Source organism: Tribolium castaneum, chromosome 8 (genome assembly GCF_031307605.1).
Source record: "Tribolium castaneum strain GA2 chromosome 8, icTriCast1.1, whole genome shotgun sequence".
Taxonomy (NCBI): Eukaryota; Metazoa; Arthropoda; class Insecta; order Coleoptera; family Tenebrionidae; genus Tribolium; species Tribolium castaneum.
In genome coordinates this window covers 10338240-10361417 of record NC_087401.1, presented here as the reverse complement: position 1 = coordinate 10361417, position 23178 = coordinate 10338240, and the positions used below count along the sequence as shown (strand labels likewise).

The window sequence follows — 23178 nt, the reverse complement described above, 5'->3', positions numbered from 1 at the left end:
TCGATGATTTTATTTTCTTCATTATGGTAAAACAACTCCACAAAATAGATATGTTTTAAAGTAAGCCCATATATAAAATAATTTATGACTCATACATTTATGCTAAAATTTAAACAAAAGTTGCAATAAGGGCACATTTCATTCTTAACACCCAAAATGCAAATCTTTTTGGTATAAAACGCCGTCGAGAATCGGACTAGACAGTTTCATTTTGGAGTCACTACGGCAATGTTTAAATATTTAAAAGTAGGTTTAAACTTTTTTTTTATTGGTAATCTATTTTTCGAAAAACTTCAAAAACATTCAAAAACGCGCGTTTTTTAAAATGACCATGGCAATATCAACAACCAAAAAACGTGAACATAAATCGCAACTTTTTAATAATTTTTTATCACAATGACAATAAATTACAATTTTTATAATATTAATATCAGTATTTATAATTTCAAAGTGTACCAATAAAAATCTAAGTATTCGGGGATAACTGGTCTTTAAAACACTTGCTTTGTTTCGATGTTTTAAAGACTTTATTTCTTTCCATTTTTTTGTTTTATAAGGTTGCCACTTTTGCTGCCCTTATGTTGGCAAGCCTTATCATGACCGCTTCGACCGCTGGTGGATCTCAAGGGCAAGAAGAACAATAACGTAACATTTAAAATTTAACTTGAAGAAATGGACGCGCAATCGATTTTATTCACTTGATTATGTACTAAATAAATTACTCAAAACAAAGAAATTGTATTAATTTGTTCAAGAACTCAAACAAAAAATTCTTTCCAGTTAATTAACGTTGGCACACACATTAGCAGATTTACTTGAAAAGAGCGAAACATCTCAAATTCCATATTTTCATTGATTTATTAAACCATCAAACACAAACAATAACTGACAAAAAATCGGAAAAACCGAACAAATAATTCGCATTTTTATCTCTTCAACTCGACCAAAGCTGGAAAATTCATACGAAAACACAGCCATAAAACAATATTTATTTATTATGAATCTCAACGCAATTTTAGAATAATTAAGCCTAACGAACTCAACGAGACTGTAAAAAAACAAATCAATAGATTGCATAAACACTTTATCATTCCCTTCCGGTCTCAATAGTTAAATTTGTTGCAATATCCTTCCTTCGACTTGAAATGATTAATGTCCCGCTTCTCGCACACACAATACATTTGAATGTTTTTTAAATTGCTTTCAGGAAATTTGTTCCGCGATAAAATTCGAAAAATATTAAACACAAACATCGATAAATTATCGGAATGCCATCGCTTTGTAAATTAACCAAACCAACACGGCTTTATTAAACGCGTCAATCTGGTGCTTCCATTTCACTAATTGAGGTTTAGTTTTTAAAAGCTCTTATTTAACCTGCTTTGTTGTCTGTCTGTCTGTTTCATATTTTTGATGAGACTAGATCAAATAGGTAATAATAAAGTATATAAAAGTGAAGAAAACAAAAAAATATTTGTAAAAGTATTATTACGGAATCAAACGACGGTATCGGTATAAAAAAACTGTAATAAAGACAAGAAACGATGACAAATTTACGGATTAAAATAAGTTTCTCTTAATTAGCGGATTCGTTAAAAAAAGAAACGCTAAAAAATAATTTCAGAAGAAAAATGGATCAAAAATAAAAAAATAACATAACTGTCAACTACTAACGGTATGATGAAAAAAAAGCAACTGAAAAATATACTAGTGTTTCACAAAAAAACTTTGAAGTATATTTGTCCATGAGAAGTTTCAATTAAGAGTTTTTCGTACTTCATAGCTATTGATTAAAAAAATTCAGTGTACTTTAAGAAATTTATTTAATTAGTTTTTTTCGGACAAATGCAATGATAAAAAAAAATAATTTTAGCTCTTCATACAAAAAACTGTTTAAGAATTAGAAATATTCCGACAAATGCATTTTTTTTTTGAATTGGAGAAGATATACTCCACTTGTTTTTCTTTATTAAAGTTAAAAAGCCTAACAACTAAAGTTTAAGCTATCCATATACAAGATAATTCAAAGTTTCGAAATATATTTACAATTTTCATCTACGAACGTTATATTTTAAGATATGATTTAAAGTATGACACATTTTTAGTTAATGCATTTAGTTAACTTTTTTCTTTTGACAAAGAGAGGTGTCTAAAGAACACGATTTTTAACAGTTTTTAGGATATTGATCATAATTTGATATCTCAAAAAACAGTGAATAGAAAAATAAATCAGTGCTTTTTATTAAACGTTTTTATTTAACTCACTCTGTTGTCTGTCTGTCTGTTTCATATTTTTGGAGCCAAAGTTGAAAGGGTTTCCGTTGTCCCAACGAATTGAAATTTTGCATACTTACGTAATCCGCGTGACAATTTGATTAAAACAATAATAAAAAGATCATATTTTTGGAAAATAAATCAAAAGAAGAAAAAATATAAGACACATAGAAAAAAAAAGAGACTAGCTCAAGTAGGTAATAATAAAGTATAAAAAAATATTAGAAAAAGTATTATTATCATACGAAAAAGACGGTATCAAACGACGGTACCGGTATAAAAAAACTGTAATAAAGACAAGAAACGATGACAAATTTATGGATTAAAATAAGTTTCTCTTTATTAGCGGATTCGTTAAAAAAGAAAAGCTAAAAAACAATTTCAGAAGAAAAATAAAATTCGATGAAGTAGTAGTTGAAATAGAAAAAATATGAATGAATAATAAAAAAGTATAAAAAACATCTACTACTTTTGAAGTAAAAAGGGGAGATTGACAGAGTGAGAAAGATTGAAAAAGACTAAAGAAAGTTATAAAACAGTATAAAGTATTTTCTTAAGAAACAGACAATATTTAACGCAAAAAATGGATCAACAACAAAAAATGACATAACTGTCAGCTACTAACGGTGTGATGAAGAAAAAGCAACTGAAAAATATAGTTGTGTCTCACAAAAAAAATTTGAAGTATATTTATCCATGAGAAGTTATTAAGAGTTTTTCGTACTACATGACTATTAATTAAAAAAATTCAGTGTCCTTCAAGAAATTTATTTAATTAGTTTTTTCGGACAAGTGCAAAAATAAAAAAAATACATTTTAGCTCTTCATACAAAAAACTGTTTGAGAATTAAAAATATTCCGACAAATGCATTTTTTTTTCGAATTGGAGAAGATATACTCCACTTGTTTTTCTTTATTAAAGTTAAAAAGCCTAACAACTAAAGTTTAAGCTATTCATATACAAGATAATTCAAAGTTTCGAAATATATTTCGAAAGATATGATTTAAAGTATGACACATTTTTAGTTAATGCATTTAGTTAACTTTTTTCTTTTGACAAAGAGGTATCTAAAGAACACGATTTTTAACAGTTTTTAGGATACTGATCATAATTTGATATCTCAAAAAACAGTGAATAGAAAAATAAATCAGTGCTTTTGATTAAACGTTTTTATTTAACTCACTCTGTTGTCTGTCTGTCTGTTTCATATTTTTGGAGCCAAAGTTGAAAGGGTTTCCGTTGTCCCAACGAATTGAAATTTTGCATACTTACGTAATCCGCGTGACAATTTGATTAAAACAATAATAAAAAGATCATATTTTTGGAAAATAAATCAAAAGAAGAAAAAATATAAGACATATAGAAAAAAAAGAAGAGACTAGCTCAAATAGGTAATAATAAAGTATAAAAAAATATTAGAAAAAGTATTATTATTATACGAAAAAGACGGTATCAAACGACGGTACCGGTATAAAAAAACTGTAATAAAGACAAGAAACGATGACAAATTTACGGATTAAAATAAGTTTCTCTTTATTAGCGGATTCGTTAAAAAAGAAAAGCTAAAAAACAATTTCAGAAGAAAAATAAAATTCGATGAAGTAGTAGTTGAAATAGAAAAAATATGAATGAATAATAAAAAAGTATAAAAAATATCTACTACTTTTGAAGTAAAAAGGGGAGATTGACAGAGTGAGAAAGATTGAAAAAGACTAAAGAAAGTTATAAAACAGTATAAAGTATTTTCTTAAGAAACAGACAATATTTAACGCAAAAAATGGATCAAAAACAAAAAATGACATAACTGTCAGCTACTAACGGTATGATGAAGAAGAAGCAACTGAAAAATATAGTTGTGTCTCACAAAAAAAATTTGAAGTATATTTATCCATGAGAAGTTATTAAGAGTTTTTCGTACTACATGACTATTAATTAAAAAAATTCAGTGTCCTTCAAGAAATTTATTTAATTAGTTTTTTCGGACAAGTGCAAAGATAAAAAAAATACATTTTAGCTCTTCATACAAAAAACTGTTTGAGAATTAAAAATATTCCGACAAATGCATTTTTTTTTGAATTGGAGAAGATATACTCCACTTGTTTTTCTTTATTAAAGTTAAAAGGCCTAACAACTAAAGTTTAAGCTATTCATATACAAGATAATTCAAAGTTTCAAAATCTGTTTACATTTTTCATCTACGAACAGTATTTTTTAAGATATGATTCGAAGTATGACACATTTTTGGTTAATACATTTAGTTAACTTCTTTCTGTTAACAAAGAGAGGTGTCTAAAGAACTCGATTTTTAACTGTTTTTAAGATATTGATCATAATTTGATGTCTCAAAAAACAGTGAATAGAGAAATAAATCATGCTCTTTGTTAGAAGTTTTTATTTAACTCACTGACGTTGTAAATATGGTTAAAGATACAAGAAAAATTTTAGAAAAAAGAAATTGTAGAAAATGAAATAATTAAATTTCTAACTCAAATTAGGAAAAATTGATTGAAATAACTAGGTGTGAAGTAGGAACGATATGTTTTTTTAAAGCTTTTATTTAACTTGCTTTGTTGTCTGTCTGTCTGTTTTCATATTTTTGAAGTCAAATTTGAAAAAGTTCCAGTTGTCCCAATGAATTGAAATTTTGCATACTTACGTAATCTGCGTGACAATGCAATCTTATGTGGTTAAATACCCCCTAATGGGGTTTAATGAGGTTTTGAAATTTTAGGTTATGGTTACAAATGGGTTTTTGATGTGTACATACCGTAACTTATACCAACATTAACGGTATGTTGGTCATTGGGAAATTATTTTTATTACGTTTCGTTACAAACAAATGTCGTTATTTTTTTAAATTCATTTATCTTGGACTATAGAGATAGACACAGAACAGAGGTTAGGATGTGCTTTTAATGCTAACAGCTGTTTTCTTTCACATATCACTATACAAATTTGCACAAATCAGCAAAATAAAAAAACTAAATCTCAGAGAAAAAGACGTTTAGAATAAGTAAAGACTAAAAAGCAATAAAAAAAAATGTTTTTTTAGAAAAAAAAATTATTTAAAAAATACACTAAAAAGTAAAAATTAATGTTTTTTTTATCAAAGGAGAATACTTTTACCAACAAATTAGGATTTAAAAATTTATAAAAGCTTTGGGAACGGTCATACGGCATTACAGAATTAATTTGTTAAATTGAGCACTGTTTCTTAATCTTTTATAAATTTTATAATCGTAATTTGTAAGCAAAAATATTTTCCTCTGATAGAATAACATTATTTTTTACTTTTTAGTGCACCTTTTATATAAAAGCTATTTTCTGAAAAATTTTTTTTAATGTTTTCATTAGTCGTTCGAATCCAATAAAGTTTCAAACCAACGAATCAACAATGAACAAACAAACTTTGTCAATATTTTTCGGACGTAGCCAAGCTCGAAAACGGGGTCACATTTCTATTATAAACTCTCTCGTGTGTGTGTGTGTGTGTGTGTGTAAGTTAAAAACTACTGACCTGACAAAGGGGCAGAAACACCTCTCCGATGGAATCATCCCTCGAGAAGCGGTCGTAATCGAAGACGTGCAAATGCAACACTCTCGACTGCAACTTCTGGATGGGGAATCCTTCGAAATAGAACGTTTCGTTCCAGCGTGGGTTGAGTGTGCGTCTTTTGATCTTCGTCTCTAAACGGTGCTTCTTGTCCGGGAGGAGCGTCACGCGAACGTAGGGATCGCTGGTTCCGGATAAATCCTTGGCGGGTAAGTCCTTGCCCTGTGAAAGGACAAGGTCGCCGTCAAATTAAATCACAAACGACGCGGATCAACGGAGCGGACCACAGGCGACCTTCGACACCTCGGGCTAAACAGCCCTCATTGGGGACATAAGTGAATAAAGGCGAATTTATAGACACAAAAAATAAAAAAAATCAATATAACGGGTTTGCCAAGTTTTACACTCAGGCACTTTTCACCTCTTTGTAATTTATCTAACATTCTAAAAAAATCGTATGTGATTTTATTGTATACAAGAACGATTTGACCAATTTTTAAAATGATTACTTGTATGGTGTGTTTTTTCACTTTCGCTTAGTTAAGGTTTCAGGGTACCGAAGCGATTGTTGAGAATTGGTGTACTACAAGTTGCATACTTTTTTTAGACCTGTTTTCAGTGACAGCTGTCAATCATCGGCTAGGTATCCGACCTTCGCCTCGGGGTGTCTTGTCCCTTCTCATAAAATGCAAATAATGTAAACAAACTGAATTCCACTATCGCCCACGATAGTTTCTCTTATTTCAGAGATTCAAGCAACATACAGTGAAAAATACGTTTTTTATTTTGTTAAAAAAATTTGATACTAAAGAATAATAAAATACTAGCATAGTTTTGTAAAAAATAATACACCATTACACCATTTATTTATTGGGTTTTATGTTTTAATTAACCGAAATCTGTTCGCTATATTATGTGTCATGTGCATTTCTAATTGGATCACTTGCATTGAAAAAATATAAAATAAAAAAATTAATTGGTGAAACATTATTGTTCTTTCAGAAAACAGTTTAACTTTAAAAAAGTTACTAGGAATATCTCATTAAAATGATGAAAACTTCTTTAAACCCGCTTTTTCGTCTGATAATTTTATCCAGGTAATAAATTCTGAAAAATACATTGTTGTAAAAATTTATTGTAACTATACCCAGTAATAATTATAGTAATAATGAGCAGTGGGATAAAGAAAGAAATAATAGATTAACGGCTAGTAATTTCGAAAGAATTATTAATATGAAATGTACGACCAATACAGCGAATGCTGTAAAAGATATCTTGTATCGTGTGGGATTATCTAAATTTAAAAAATTACCCGAACCACTACAGTGGGGAATTGATAATGAAGAGAAAGCAAAGGAGAAGTTTGAACAGATCACAGGTATAAAGGTAGATTCATGCGGCTTTTTTGTTGATAAAGAAAAAAAATTTTTAGGTGCAACACCAGATGGGTTAGTGGGTTCAAATGCTATTGTTGAAATTAAATGTCCATTTAGCGCAAGAAACACAAATATTAAAACTGCCATAGAACAAAAATTGATTAAATACTTAGAAATAGATTCTCAAGATGATAGTAAAATAGTTTTAAAAGAAAAAGATAATTACATGTATCAAGTACAAGGTCAGCTCCACATTACTAATCGCCAAACTTGTTATTTAATAGTGTACACCTCTACAAATTTAAAATATTGTATTATTGAGAAAGACGATAGTAAATATTGGAACGGAAGAATGATAGATTGTCTTGAAAATTTTTATATGAATGCCATGTTACCAGAAATAATTGATTCAAGACATAGTCGCAATTTACCATTACGCAGCATAATAAAAAAGGATTTGTAAATAATATTTCAAGTTTAGTTTTAGAGATTTTTACATAAATACATAATATGATGATAAGCATTTTAATAATAATTATAATTTTTAATTTGAACAATAAAAGTAAAAAAAACTTCCTCAGTGGGTTGACACCTTGTCGTGGTGAGGGAGCTCAGTAGTTCTATCACAAAACCTGTGCAGAACGAAGCTAAGTACAACCAAAGTTTTAATCATCTTTTTTTATATTTTTTTTAAAACAGGAATAATTTTATTGTTAAAAGTATTCAAAAAAATAGCGAGCGTGATTACTCGTATTTCAAAATCTCATAAGATACGTTGATAGCAGTGTGTACAAAAAAAACGTAATGCAAATCTATAGGTACCTAATTATTTTGTTAAAAAAATTAATTCCGAAATCATGTGCTTTAATTTTATACCACTATTAGAGAAATCGCTAAAATTCCTATTTGTGCCGATACATTTCTCTGTCTTGAACAAATGCAATAAAATTATTATCTTGTGGGTCACCCCAATGGTGGTTACCTCCAGCGGTGGGTCCTAAACCCGTCATAAATCATCTTCCAGCTAGCTACGCATTCGAAGAAGGATGCATTAAAAGTTGCCTACTTACAATTTAATTTTTGCTTTATATCTAACAATTAAGAACAGTTAACAAAAATTTAAAATATCTCAAGTCTGTATTTTTAAATTTCCTATAAAATGGTTTTTTTAAATTCTCAATACAATGCACCGTTATCAAAAATTCGTATCAACTTCATTAACAGACATTTTATTTAATAAAAAAATATCTAGGCATTTATTTCAATCAAAAATGAATCTTCGACCTACATTTACTTATAAAGAAACACTGCAAATGTCAAGAAACTCTTCAAGTCTAAATTTGCGGCTAAAAACAGTGAAAACAGTTTACACGTAAAACGTATGCGCCAGCTCCCAGAGGGTCTAGAGCCTTAACTATAGTCTAATGTCAACGATCTTTGGTCCATAGGTGTATTTTGAGACAGCGCATCGAAGTGCCTAATTAATGTTTTGAGAAAATGTGTCGTTGATTTTTAATTTCTGTTTTGATATTGGGGCAGCTTTTTTCCCATGAATTTTGGTAAAATTATAAATCACTTCCACAAAAGGTTTCCATCAGGGTGGTGGTTTTCAAAAATTTATTACATTTGTCGTAAAATTGGCACGCGATCGTTGTTGGGTCTGAAGGTTGAGGCAACTGGTAAGAATTTTTCAGGCCCGGATTACCATTTATTTTAACTGTTTACTGTAAATGGAATGTTAATCTTTAAATCTTACGGCAAGAGTTCATGCGAATTGTAAACGAAAAATTTGTTTGTGCTTAGACCAAAATAGTCATCAATTTGAACATCTGATGTAATTTTTTAATAAAAACATTTTGAACACTTAGTGTGCTTATTCCGGTCCTGGCTTTAAAACCGCCCGATGGGACCGTGCCGCTAGTTGTAAAATTTCTGCAGTCATTACTGTTATTGGGGTAGGTAGTGGATCCTTTTGTAGCAAAGATTTATTACTACTCAATCTTGTCCCTCATAAATTATACTAAAATTTCCGATGAATAATATCAAAATGGCTTTTAATCCAATTCTAACGATTTTTTTCAAGTCAAAATTTTGCAGAATAATTTTATTTTGTATTTCCGATCCATTGATGTAAAAAACAGCTAATGTGATTTTTTGGTCAAATGGTTTTTTTCGTTTTTATTGGACAAATGAATCAACAGAAAAAAATATTTTTTTCTTAGCGAGATTGGATATCAGTGCAGGGGAATATATTTCTTTCATATTTTTTTTCTCGCTTCTAAGAGGTGTAAAGTGCCTGAGTCTAAAACTTGACGAACCCGGTACATACAGGGTGACCCATGGGTGCGTAATCGGTCTATAACTTTTTTATTAGTTAAAATATTGCGATTCTGTTTTTATTATCGTATAGATCGACTTAAAGTCCATAAATTAAAAATATTTTTATTGTCCACAAGGTGTTGTATACGGGGAACCAAAGTTATATTTTTTAAATGGTACAGCCTATATATTTTTGCATGATTAGATTCTACGCAAAAAAATAATGTAACTTTATGTAAACTATTATGGGTCTATTTTTTTTTCGTTTCGGAATTATTCAACTTTTCGTTATAGAAAAGACCAATTTTTGAAAAATCGCTACAAAGTCGCCTATGAATATTTTTTGACAAATTTGCAACAGAAAAATTCAGAATACCTTGCAGTTTTAGGAAATAGTCGACTTTTACTTGTAACACGGAAATAATGTACAGGGTGTGCCAAAACGCAAAAAGTTGAATAACTTATTTTTTTAAATGGAACACCATGTATTTCTACACGTATCAACAGCATTTTTGAGAAGCTTTCTATTGATATACGGTTTTTATAGCAAATTTACAATATTTCTTAAAGTGTCCAAAAAAATAAAAAATATATTTTTTATTTATTTTATTAATAATTCTTGATGAGTGAAATTCATTTATGTAACAGATAATAATTAGATTACTTGTGTAATTAGTCACATTAGTACATGTCAAAAAATTAATTACCATTTGACTTATCAGATTCTAGGCTAACAAATAGTCTTGTATTAAAATATATTTTTTTGAAAAATCTCGAAAAACATTTTAAATTTGCTATGCAAGCCCTATACCGTTAGAAAGCTTATCAAAAATGATATCGACATATTTAATAAAATACAGGCTGTTCCATTTGAAAAAATGAGTTATTTAACTTTTTGCGTTTTGACACACCCTGTATATTATCTACGTGCTTTAACTAAAAGTTAAAACTACAAGGTATTCTGAATTTTTCTGTTGCAAATTTATCGGAAAATATTCATAAGCGGCTTTGCAATGATTTTTCAAAAATTGGTCTTTTTTATAACGAAAAGTTGAATAATTACGAAACGAAAATAGATAGACCCATAATAGTTTATATAAAGTTTCATTATTTTTTCGTAGAATCTAATTATGCAAAAATATATAGGGTGTTCCATTTAAAAAAATATAACTTTGGTTCACCATCCTCTACACAACACACTTTGCATAATAAAAATATTTTTAGTTTGTGAACTTTAAGTCGTTCTATCGGATAATAAAAACAGAATGGTAATATTTCAAATAGCAAAAAAGGTATAGACCGATTACACACCGCTGGGTCACCCTGTATACAACCTGTTACGTCCAATCACTACATTAAAAGTATTGAAAGTTCTAATAAAGAAATTTATTCGAAAGTTGGTACTCGGCCATGATCCGTTAAGTTCTACACAATGAAAATATTTCCAAGAAGGCGGCACTTCCGGTTATACCGGAAGTTGCTATCAACTTTCTTATTTTAAATGGAAAGATATGTTTTTCACTGCGTTTTTGGATTAGTTGAGTGATTTTAAGGAAGTTTTTATCAGCTTTCCCTATACCTAAGTTTAACCGTTTTCGAGATATTTAAGATTTTTTGAAAATTTTTGGATTTGCACTTGTCACTTTAAAAATCGGTAACTCGCTTAGTTTTAGAGATTTCGAAATTATATTTGGAGAATTGAAAGAAAAAGTCTATATCTGCTCTCCAGCGTGCTTAAAATTGGAAAAAAAGTTAATAAACCCAAAAAAATAAGATTAAGTTTGGACAACTTCAAGTACCCAAAAATTATTTTTTTCAAATGGGATGTTCCAACCCTAGTAGCACACTTTTAAAACCGAGATAGAACCTTCCAATATAACCGCCAATTCCCAAATGTGACGCTTTTATAAGCTAACTGTTAGCTAACCACTTTATCTAACCGTTATCTACGCGCGGTTATATTTCGGTTATATAATTTCCTTTACATTTCGTTTATATTTCGGTGATGCTTAGTGATCTAACCATTATATATTGCCCTTATATAACTTTTGCCTAAAGTTTATTTAAATTTTTAAATTTAAAAATAAACTCAGTAAATTTTAATACAAATTAAAATTTTAAATATTTAGAATAAATAAATAAGTGCTTCTATCCAGTTTGTGTTTTTAAATAAAGGTTTGGTGTGTCGGGTTTTTTAAACTTTGTTTTATTTACCGATATATAAGCTGAATCTAGCATACGCTACATTGCATTACATACATAGCAGTTATATAACCGTCACATAACCTTTGCTGTGTACGCTAGACACAACCATGGTTAGAACACTAAATAACCTAAATCTAGCTTGGGCCATATTGCTTAAGAAACATAACGGTTATCTAATCGTTATATAATCATGGTTATAGACGCTAAACATAACCATGGTTATATAACTGTTATATAAACTGAGTCTAACATAACCAATGGTTAGATTTGTGTATTGCGGTTATATAACGTTATATAACCGAAAGATAACTGAGTAAAACTGTGCTACTAGGGATTCTGAAAGTGTCCAAGACGTTTTGCAATAAATTCCTTAGCAACTACGGGCTTTTGGGGCAAATATGTGGAATTTGAAAATTGTTCGAAGGATAATGAGATTTCAAATTACTTACTTGCATTGGTTTTTGAAGTTATATTTGTATATTACTCGAAAAGTGTTCGAAAGGGCCACATATCAGGAGTGGTACAAAGGTCTTTAAAGGTTCGTATTTGATTAATTTGATTAAATTGTGCACTTGAAACATGTGCCGATTGACACTGACAGTTCTCTCAGATAAGTGTCAAAAAACTAGGTTGTCAACATTATCCAACTAAATTACCCTGGTTGTGGCTAACGCCACTCATTTTTGAATTTGCATTCGTGCTAATTGAAAGTGGATCAAATAATTTTTAATGCTTAATCTATGGTCTTTGGTTAACACTTCCTTGTAGGGCACTCGGTAAAGACAGTAATTATTTTTATTTTCCAAAAAAAGCAAAAAAATACAAACGCCCTTTTTAAAATATGGCAAAAACAAAAAAATAAAGCTTTTTATTTATTTATAGTACATGTCTATAGACAAATTTTAGCCACGAATAGTGCAAATATTTTAAAACAAAGTGATCCATATTTTTATATTTTTCTAAAAACTCCTTTTTTAAACGATGTCGATGTCGAAAACCAAAAATAAACGATACATTTTACAAAAACTTTAATACACGACTTTACAATGTTTATTTTAAAAAGCTCACCTCTTTATTATTCCAGAAACAATTCTAAAGACGTTCGATAATTCCAAAATTAAATTCTTCTTCATTAAAATATAGATCCATTTATTTTTAAAATCTTATCTATGGTTTAAATATTTGCGTTTTCCCGTGACAACATCAAATAAATAAAATACATAATAGCAAAGTAAAAAAAATAAGGTAAAAAATTGGAAAAAGTGAGTTCTGTCCAAAAGACAATGAAATTACGCTAAACTTGAGAAGAATAAAAAATAAAAATTAAAAAGAAAGTAGAAAAGAGCCTCGACCAGTAAAATGTGAAAGAAAAAAATCTCAAGTTTAGGTCGAAAACGACATTATTTCTGTTTTCTTCAACTTCAAGTTGAAGTCCAAGTTGCAAGTTGAATTTCAAGTCAATTATAACATTATTTTTTTAACTTTTTCGAACATTTTAAAAAAATTTTGAATCATAGACTACGAATAATCCGCAAAATTATTAAATTAGGGCACTATTTTTGCTTTCATGTGCGTTTTAAGACGGTTTTTTTTAAAGAAATAACAAAACAATCAAAATTAGAAGAAAAAGACGGTACTTACGCTATATACATTGTTTATTCAGGATATTTGAGCATAGCAAACTGAAAATCATCAATTTTGGTCAAAAATAACATTATTTTTGGCTTTTTCAAACATCTTAGCAAATTTTTGAAACAAATACTATATTTTTTCAAAATTTTCCAAAATGTGACCAAAAAACATTAAATTATGTCGAAAATGGCACTAACTTTGCCTTCTTGAGCGTTTTACAACGTTATGGCTGTTAGAGATAAAGCAAAAAATCACCAAAACTTGAGGAAAAAGATAATTCAATCTAAATTTTATTTAATTTTTGGAAACAGAATAGGTTGGTCACAAAAAATAAAAATGGATAAAATGAATCAGATGTTTATTTCAATAACAGTGAGAATGAAATGTCGTTATTAACATTTTATTCTTTTTTTTGATTAACTACTTTAACAGTAAGATTTAATATACAGGGTGTCCCGTCTAAACCCTATGTTAGAATTATTGAAAGTTCTGGAAAATTTTTGGTTTTACATTTTTCACTTCAAAAAATTGTAAATCTGCCGTTATAAAAGATCTTTAAATCATTTTTCGGGTATTTACCAGAGGATGTTTAAATTTTTCTTTTGTTGTGTTTAAAATTGGAAAAGTCCAACATTTTAAGGTCAAGTTTAGAAAATTTCAAATACCCATAACTCAATTTTTTAGATAGAATGCCCCGGTTTTTGCATAGATCTGTATTAGCATTCCCTATTCCTGTGTATGATAGTTTTCAAATTATACAGTTCCTTTGACTTTGCGGGAAATTTCTTACAAGCATAGTTTGCCAAAGAAATATTTTTTATTAAATAAACGACAAGTTCTGTTCAAAATTATATTATCCTTTCCATTAAAAAATAATTTATTAAGCTTGAAAAACTTTGAAATTACATATTTTACTCTCGTTAATGAATTTTTCAGTGTCAACAAAAAGTTATTATAACTTGAAAACTTTCAAACTTGCATAAGTATACAGAATGTTAATACAAACGACAAACGGATGCAGAATTAATTAATCTTCCAATTAGTGAAATTTAAATTTCTACAAATTTAACCTTACGAACCTTTTTTTCAAAATTCAAAAACAGAAAAAAAAAGATGTACGCTTTCTCTGCCAATAAAATACGAACTCACCATTTTTAAAACTTTCAAAAAATCATAAATATTTCATACAAAATGAGCATTGTAGTAATAGGAGAAAAATGAGTTTTTGTTAGAAGTAGTTTGACAAATCGATGCATTATCTGTTAAAAAGCCTCGTAGCACGCAAGAAGCGCATTACACGCAACAGTTTGCCACTTCCTGACCGAACCTCTATTCAACAAAAGTTTGAACAAGATTTTTTTTGTCTGGTCCTATTGTCCGTAATTAAAAAATTTCAATATTAACTTTAACTGACCTGGATTATCCTGAGGATGAGAGTCGTATTCTGGAAGTCGTACTCGAGCGAGAAGTGTATCTGGCCGACGTTTTCCGAAGGTTCAGAATTGTCGATGTACATGTCCACCAGCGAGATCGAACGGTTTTGCAGGAAAGCCATCTGAAGGAAAAATTAGTAGGGGGTTCGTTTGGGGGGCGTGTCAAAGGTTTAAACAGAGATAATTCCGGTTTATTATCAATTCTCCATAAAACATCAATCACATTTTTTAAATTACTGTTGGCATAAATTACCATCAGAGCTCTATTGATTTTTATTTAAAGCAGACTTGGCGGAATATGAAAATTCCTCAACTAAACTTTAAAATTTAATTAGAACTGATGATGCCGGCTTAAATTTGCCGAAACTGGGTTCTAATTAAGGATTAAAAGCTTCGCTTGAGTGACTCGCAAAAACTATGAACCGCAATTTTCCATTGTTTGCAATCGGATTATTCAAAAGTCTAAGCTTTTGGAAAATGATAACCGATCATTTGACCAAGATTGAAACTGGATAAACATAAATATATTTCGAACAAAGTGGCGCAAAATAAGCTCCAGTAATGAACGACTCGGATTTCTCCAGTTTCTCTCAAACATCTTTGGCGAAAATAAAGCAAACATTGTGAACTCCGAACTGGTTAAATTGTGAATAAGCAATTGAAGTTTTTCAGGAGTTTTCAAGAAAATTTCAAAATGCGCAGCAAGAAACACCGACTGTTTCCCTTTAAACAATCCGGATTTTACGGCGTAGTTTTAGAATAAAATAACAGTTTCTTTCAAGAAATATAGTAAATACGAGTACAAATCAATACAAAAAAACGCCAATTAAGAAACTTTCGGTAATTACAAAAATTTTCAAACAAAGGAACAAGATAAGCTCGTTTTCTTTTAAACAACCCGGAATTCTCCGGTTTATTCTAAAAAAACTTAAGTGAAATAAACAACCGGATTTCTTCAGTTTCTCAAAGGCTTTTAACAATTTTCTCCTGTTGAAAATTGAAAATTGAAAATTTTGGTTTGCATTGTATAAATATCTTCTAAAGATCAAAGTTCTACCGATTTTGATTAAAACAGACTTGGCGGAATATTTATTAAAATTCCTGGTTTAAATTTTAATAATAATTTGATGCTGGTTTAGATTTACGAACTGAGAACTAATTAAGAATTAAAACCTACTTTTCAGTGAAAACCCGGATTCCTCTGGTCTCTTTGAAACATCTTAAGTAAAAATAAAACGTAATTATTGTGCAACTTCAAGCTGTTTAAAGTTTGACGGTTTTTCGGAAGTTTAAAAAATTTTCAAAAAAAAAAGACTACGAAGATCTATAGATTAGGAAGTGAAACGACGTACAAATAAAATGTTCCCAAGCTCGATAGTTACGTTATTGTCGCCAGAGGTCGCATTTGTACCGTCTAAGTGTTCTGAGCAATAAATTTAAACAAATGCTTGTATTTGTCTAACGGTTAAAACATAACAAACAAAAAAATACAAGCAGATAGAGCATTAAAATTAAAATTAAAAGCAAAAATTTTATCGTAAACTATATTTGAAAAAATTACAAACTTTTACCCATTTGCACACTGTCCCATATTTTTCAAAACGCTGCGAATACGGTTACAGATGCAAGAAAATTGTTAAAAAGAAAGTTCTAGAGAATTAAATTTCCTACAAAAAAGTCCGCGAGACCATATCTTTATCTTCAACCATTTAGGCCCCAAAGTCGTTCAAAGACGATTAAGCGACGGATTTGCTTTATTTTGCTGGTGGTCAAGTATTGGAAAGTTAATTTATACCTAAACCGTTGGAGGTAGAAATATGGTGTCGCGGACTTTTTTGTAGAAAATTTAATTCTCTACAACTTTGTTCTTTACACTTTTTTTGTATCTTCAACCGTATTCGCAGCGTTAGCAAAAATATGAGGTAGAACGCAAAGTGATAATTCTAAGTGATAATTCTTTGCGCTCCGTCACCTATTTGTCAAAACGCTGGGAATACAGTTGAAGATACAAAAAAAGTGTAAGGAACAAAGTTGTAGAGAATTAAATTTCCTTCAAAAAAGTCCACGAGACCATATCTTTATCTTTAACCATTTAGGCGCCAAAGACGTTCAAAGACGATCAAGCGACGGATTTGCTTCATTTTGCCGGAGGTTAAGTATTGGAAAGTTAATTTATACCTAAACCGTTGGAGATAGAAATATGGTGTCGCGGACTTTTTTGTAGAAAATTTAATTCTCTACAACTTTGTTCTTTACACTTTTTTTGTATCTTCAACCGTATTCACAGCGTTAGCAAAAATATGAGGTAGAACGCAAATTGATAATTCTAAGTGATAATTCTTTGCGCTCCGTCACCTATTTGTCAAAACGCTGGGAATACAGTTGAAGATACAAAAAAAGTGTAAGAAACAAAGTTGTAGAGAATTAAATTTCCTTCAAAAAAGTCCACGAGACCATATCTTTATCTTTAACCATTTAGGCCCCAAAGACGTTCAAAGACGATCAAGCGACGGATTTGCTTCATTTTGCCGGAGGTTAAGTATTGGAAAGTTAATTTATACCTAAACCGTTGGAGATAGAAATATGGTGTCGCGGACTTTTTTGTAGAAAATTTAATTCTCTACAACTTTGTTCTTTACACTTTTTTTGTATCTTTAACCGTATTCGTAGCGTTTGCAAAAATATAAGGTGGAACGCCAATTAATAATTCTAAGTGATAATTCTTTGTGCATCGTCGCATATTTATCAAAACGCTGGAAATACGGTTGAAGATACAAGAAAAGTGTAAGGAACATAGTTGTAGAAAATTAAATTTCCTATAAAAAAGTCCGTGATACCATATTTCTATCATCTACAGTTTAGGTAGAAATTAACTTTCCGTTACTTGAGCACCGGTAAAATGAAACGAATCAGTCGCTTGAGCGTTTTTGAACGTCTTTGGGGCCTAAACTGTTGACGATAGAGATATGGCCTCGCGGACTTTTTTAAAGGTAATTTAATTCTCTACAACTTTCGTTCTAACATTTTTCTTGTATCTTTAACCGTATTCGCAGCGTCTTGAAAAATAAGGGACGAAGCGCAAATTTTACATTTGAAATAATTTTTTCTCATGTTTCTTATGACGTCAGTTTTTCTGTCTGCACATTTCTGCATTTTTTTCCAAATAATTAGCAAATTGGCTGGATTTACATGAATTTAAAACAAGACAATATACCGCTTTAAGCGCCCTCATTTTTATTCTGCCGTACTATTTCTTTGGGTACAGAAAATCCAACGTCTCCTAACTTATAGTACTCCGTAGCTCAGACAAAAGCACTAATGTCTGTTTTCCTTTCAAAATTCCATAATTTATGATTCAAGTAACTATGTAGTAAAAATTACAGTCCCGTTGAATTCTGGGTAAAACATTTATTAAAATTCCGAGTTTTTTGGCTTAAATTCATGAAACAATGAACCGCAATTTTCTATTGTTCCAAATCAAATAATTTAAAAATGGACAGGACATGTGGGCCTTTGAGACCGGTTTACGACTCTTTAGAGACTGAAAACTGGTTGAATTTTTTTTAAAAATATGCAATAATTGACAAAAGTGAGTAACGGCGAAATTGCGTGTTTGTTAAAAAACTCCACTTAAGTTAATTAAGGCAGGCTTTTGAGCCAATCGAAATATTTGCATTTCATCGATTTTGCGCCCTAATTTGGAAAAATAAGATTAGTTCATTGTCAAATAAATCGGGTTTCCCTCATTTGATTGAATAAGCAGATTTGTATGTTATTGTCAATCAATTATTTTGTCAGTTCTGACAAAATAAACACAACGGCCCATTTATGACATGAATAATTCACTTTTGTCGGACGTATTGATTAAAATTCCAAATAAGCACAATTCGTGTTTTTATTTAAAAAAATTGAGAAAATGAAACTACTTTCGGAATTATCTCTGCAAACAGCCAGCGACTTTTAGAAAATTCCCGCACATTAATGCACAGCTCGCCTCATGTATATATTTAGACCGAATATCATTGTCAATGTGAAGCTTTAATTGATAACAGCCGCAAGCCGTCTCTTTGTGTTTACTGACTGTGTGCTTGCAATTTCAGCGTCCTGTTAGTGTTCCACTTTCGTCTCTTTGATCTGTCTTTCGTATTGTTTCCAATGTCGCCGACCAACCCAGCTTAAATCACGTTTTAATAATAATACAGCACAAAAAAAAACGATTTGCGCATCGGAGACGAGAATGGACGTTGTCTATCACACGCTTAAGTTTTTAATTAGAAAAGTTGAGGGAGAGATTGGCCTCTCGCGGCTGAGTAATACTTTAAAAACAGGGCGAAATGTTTATACAGGGTGAGTCATTGATATGGGCGTGCCCAATTGCACCGTCACTGTCAAAAATACCGAAATAAATAAAATGGCACAGCAAATGGGAAGTCAAAGTGTACGTCCTAAAATTATTTTGCCCTATACAGGGTGTTTCAATTTTACTGTGCAGCCTTTAACTTAGTTTTTTTAATGGCACCCCCTGTATATTTGTACAAGTTTAAATTTACATTTTTTGGGCTTTATAAATCAGTTTAGTTTTTGCAATTTACTTTAACCGTTCAGAAGTTATTTAATTTTTTCTACAATTTTGTGCGTCTGCAGGCACATATTAAAAAATCGCAGTACCCTTGGTTTTTGGTATATCAAGTTGGGACTTTATCCTTAGGTAAACAAATGTCTGAGGTATCTTTTGGTGATAAAACCATACATTTACATTGCAGCGTTAGCATGCTGTGACACATTCATTTTGGTAAATTTTGAAGAACTATAACTTGATTTTTTTACATAGCCACCTGTATTTTATTGCTAAGTATTATTCAGCTCTTTAGTTTTTTTCCAGAAGTTGATAGTTGAGGAGACAATTCAGTTTTTCTGAAAAATGCACACAAATCTCTTGAATACTAATGTAGCGTGCTATGAAAAACAATTCATTTTGACATAATACTGTCAAAATGGTATTTACAGTACGTCACGTTTTGATTTTATTGTGAAAATAAATTTTTCGCGTAAAATGCATACCTAAAAATCTCATCTAGACATAAATTTTAATAAAATTTTGACAAGAAATTATTAAATAAAAATGACAGAAATTTACAATAGAGAAATAAAAAAATTAAGGTACAACAAATAAACAGTTATAACATATTACTTGCAGTTACAAAATTGTTACAAAATCAAAACGTCACGTAGAAAAAACGGCAGTTTGATGTTATGTCAGAATGTATTGTTTTACATGGCACACTATGTTCGTATCCAAGGAATTTTATGTGCATTTTTCAGAAAAATCGAGTTATCTCCGGAACTATCAACTTTTGGAAAAAATTAAGAGATGAAGAAGATGTAAAATGAGATGCTAAATAATACTCAGTAATAAAATACAGAGGGTGCTATTAAAAAAAATAAGTTATGGTCCTTCAAAGTTTACCAAAATGAATGTGTCACAGCATGGTAATGTTACAATGCAAATGGACAGTTTTGTCGCTGAAAGATACCCCCGACAGTTGTTTACACACAGACAAAATCCCCACTCAATATCTCAAAAACCAAGCGCACTGCGATTTTTTAATTATGTGCCTGCAGACGCACTAAATTATCCAAAAATTAAATAACTTCTGAACGGTTAAAGCAAATTGCAAAATTTAAACTGTATTATAAAGCTTAAAAAATGCACATTTAAATATGTACAAATATACAGGAGGTACCATTTAAAAAACCAAGTTAAAGGTTGCACTGCAAAAATGGAACACCTGTATAAAACAAAACAATTTTGGAACGAGAACTTTGACTTCCCATTTGCAGTGCTTATTTCTATATCTTTGACAGTGTAGGTGCAATCGAGCACGCCCATTTCAGTGACCACCCTGTATAGTAGTTACATCGAACAACCATGACCACATCGACGGGGAAAAAACGGGATTTTAAATTGCGTCTTAATTATTGATTCAGGCAGTTTTTAATTAAAACAAGCTTAGTTGAATTGTGGTTCAATTCCATTTGCTAGTTTACGAATTAAAACTGCAACAACTTTCCTAATCAACTCGCTGAATTTATTTCAGCTCTATTTTAAATTAATTTGTTAATCAAGGAGATTCATTAGAGGGAAAAACAGGCCAATTTGTTGACCTTTACAGAGCATGAAAAGTGACACAATAAGCTGAATGTCTACATTATTATTTCCAAAGGTCAAAATATCAATTTTTGTAAATAAAGTGAAGCAAAATTCCAAAACTTCGCACAAGCTGACACTGAATCGACCAGATTTTTAATTTTTTTAACTGTGCTGAAATAAGTTGCTGAAATAAATATAAACTGTTTAGAAAGTTTTGCTTAAATATAAGCCAGAAACACTGGACTTTTCTAAACCAGTGTTGATTTTGGTTTAACTGTTTTACTTTGGCGAACAGTTTTCTAGAAACTAAGTTTTACGATTGTTTTCATGACAACTACCCAGGATTTTAGATTTATTTCAACAAATTCAAAGTGCTTCAGGCATTTTGTTTACATATGACGTTCTTTTCTGAATCATAAACATTTCGAATAATGCATAAAGCTCCAACGCTTGTTTTCTGCAAAACAATCCGGATTTCTAACTATTTTGTACAAATGTAATAAACTTTAACTTAAACGCATAAACAGGGAATTGTAGTTTTTGTATTAATTCAGAGAAAATAAATTATAAAGTAACTCTTTCTGAAATACATTTTCAATGTATTATTTAATGTATTGTAATATATTTTAAATTTTATTTTACGCAAAAAATTGTGCAAAATTTTGTTACGTAGACTTGAACAAAGTGTCAAAAATAAGTGTTATTAACTGTTATTTCAGCAATTTTTTTCGACGTATTCACAATGATTACCACATTTTCAGTGTCTGTTTTCTAAAAACAAAACTCAAAAAATGCTTCTTTTGTCTTTTCCTATAACAAAATCCCGCTTTTCTCCCCCTTTTCATGCAGGGTCTCATTGCCTGAAAGTAAAGTCCTGCGAGCCTCCGGCTATTTACCCCCACAAAGCCTTTACTTTCCGACTTCCATATAACACAGTTAGAACATGAATCCGACCACAAAAAACGACAATCAACAGATCAAGCCGTATATACAGGGTGATTTTTTTAAATCGAGCCACTCGTTTACCTCCAAAAAATAAAAAAAAAATTGAAAATTCTTAAACAGGACATTAACCAATACAAAAAACCCTCAAAAATTTTAAATGGTATGACCCCACTATTAGTTATTAGTATTAGTGGAAAAATGATTTATTTCTATATTTTTCAAACAAGTAAATACCTACGTGTTTGAAGTAGTTTTTTGTGAGAAATAGAATAAAAATTCCTTTTTTTCCGTATGTTTGAATACCACTTTACTGACAAGGAATTAATTACCTATCTCTCAAAATTTTATTAAAAAGAAAACGAAATTTCACAAACTTAGTCCGAAAATTGTGTGAATTTTTTGAATCTTTAAACACGTTTTTGAGTTGAAAAAAATATTTTTGACTAAAATAAGTTGGCCAAAAATAAATTACTTCAACCATCTTTGAACCAGAGATACATTTATTGTACAAAAACTTTTTCCAACAATAAATTTTGATAAAAAATTATGTTACTTCCGCCTTTCTTAGGCATTTAGGCACGTTTTAGAGCTGAAATTTCAGTGCTTTTTTCAAGATTTCGCTCAAAAGGAACGAAAAATCATGAATTTAAATAGAAAATTATCTAATTTTTAACTTTTTTGCGCACGTTTATCAGTTGGATACGTCATTGTTTCACAAAGTTTAGTTAAAGGCGGACTGTATAGTTCTTTCAAAAGTTGGATAAAAAGCACCAAATTTGATCGAAACTGATGATATCTTGTAATTTTTTGGTCGAGACTGATTTATTGTGAAGAACACAATAAATATAAATTGAAGTTAATTTAGCTAGTTTTTGACAAAAATTTCGTCAAAATGAGCCAAAAAATTGCAACAATTGGTTGAAAATTATGTTCTGTTTAAAACCTAAATTTAGAGATATCTCTAAAACAAACCGAAAATTATTAAATTACACGTTTTTCAGCCTGAAATGGAAATATCTGCAATGTTTCATTCGCACCATACCGAAGAATAAACAAAATTAGCCCAAAATAAATTGTCGGAGTTATTTACACATTAAGTTCCTTCCCTCGAAAAATTTCATCAAGAATAAGCAGCAAAATGTCAAAATTTGGTCAAAAAAGAGATATTTCTAATTTTTTTTTAATTTCAAACATGTTTTTCAATGTTTTACCTAGATAAACCGAGATGAAGAATCATTTAATTGGGTTAAAATACAAAAATAACATTTAAAACACAAATATAACACAAA

The 23178-nt window shown here is 30.1% G+C and overlaps 1 protein-coding gene across 10 annotated transcripts in view; it reads right to left on the bottom strand.

Moving 5' to 3' along the window:
* The window catches only part of Syt7 (Synaptotagmin 7), a 278766-nt gene that overhangs the window by 30088 nt on the left and 225500 nt on the right, over positions 1-23178 (bottom strand). For all 10 annotated transcript variants that reach the window (XM_064358269.1, XM_064358268.1, XM_064358264.1 and 7 more), the window contains 2 exons: positions 14775-14915; positions 5793-6050 (listed from right to left, as the gene is read on the bottom strand). In XM_064358269.1, the coding sequence (XP_064214339.1) occupies positions 5793-6050; positions 14775-14915 (399 nt within the window). The remainder of the gene's footprint in view (positions 1-5792; positions 6051-14774; positions 14916-23178) is intronic.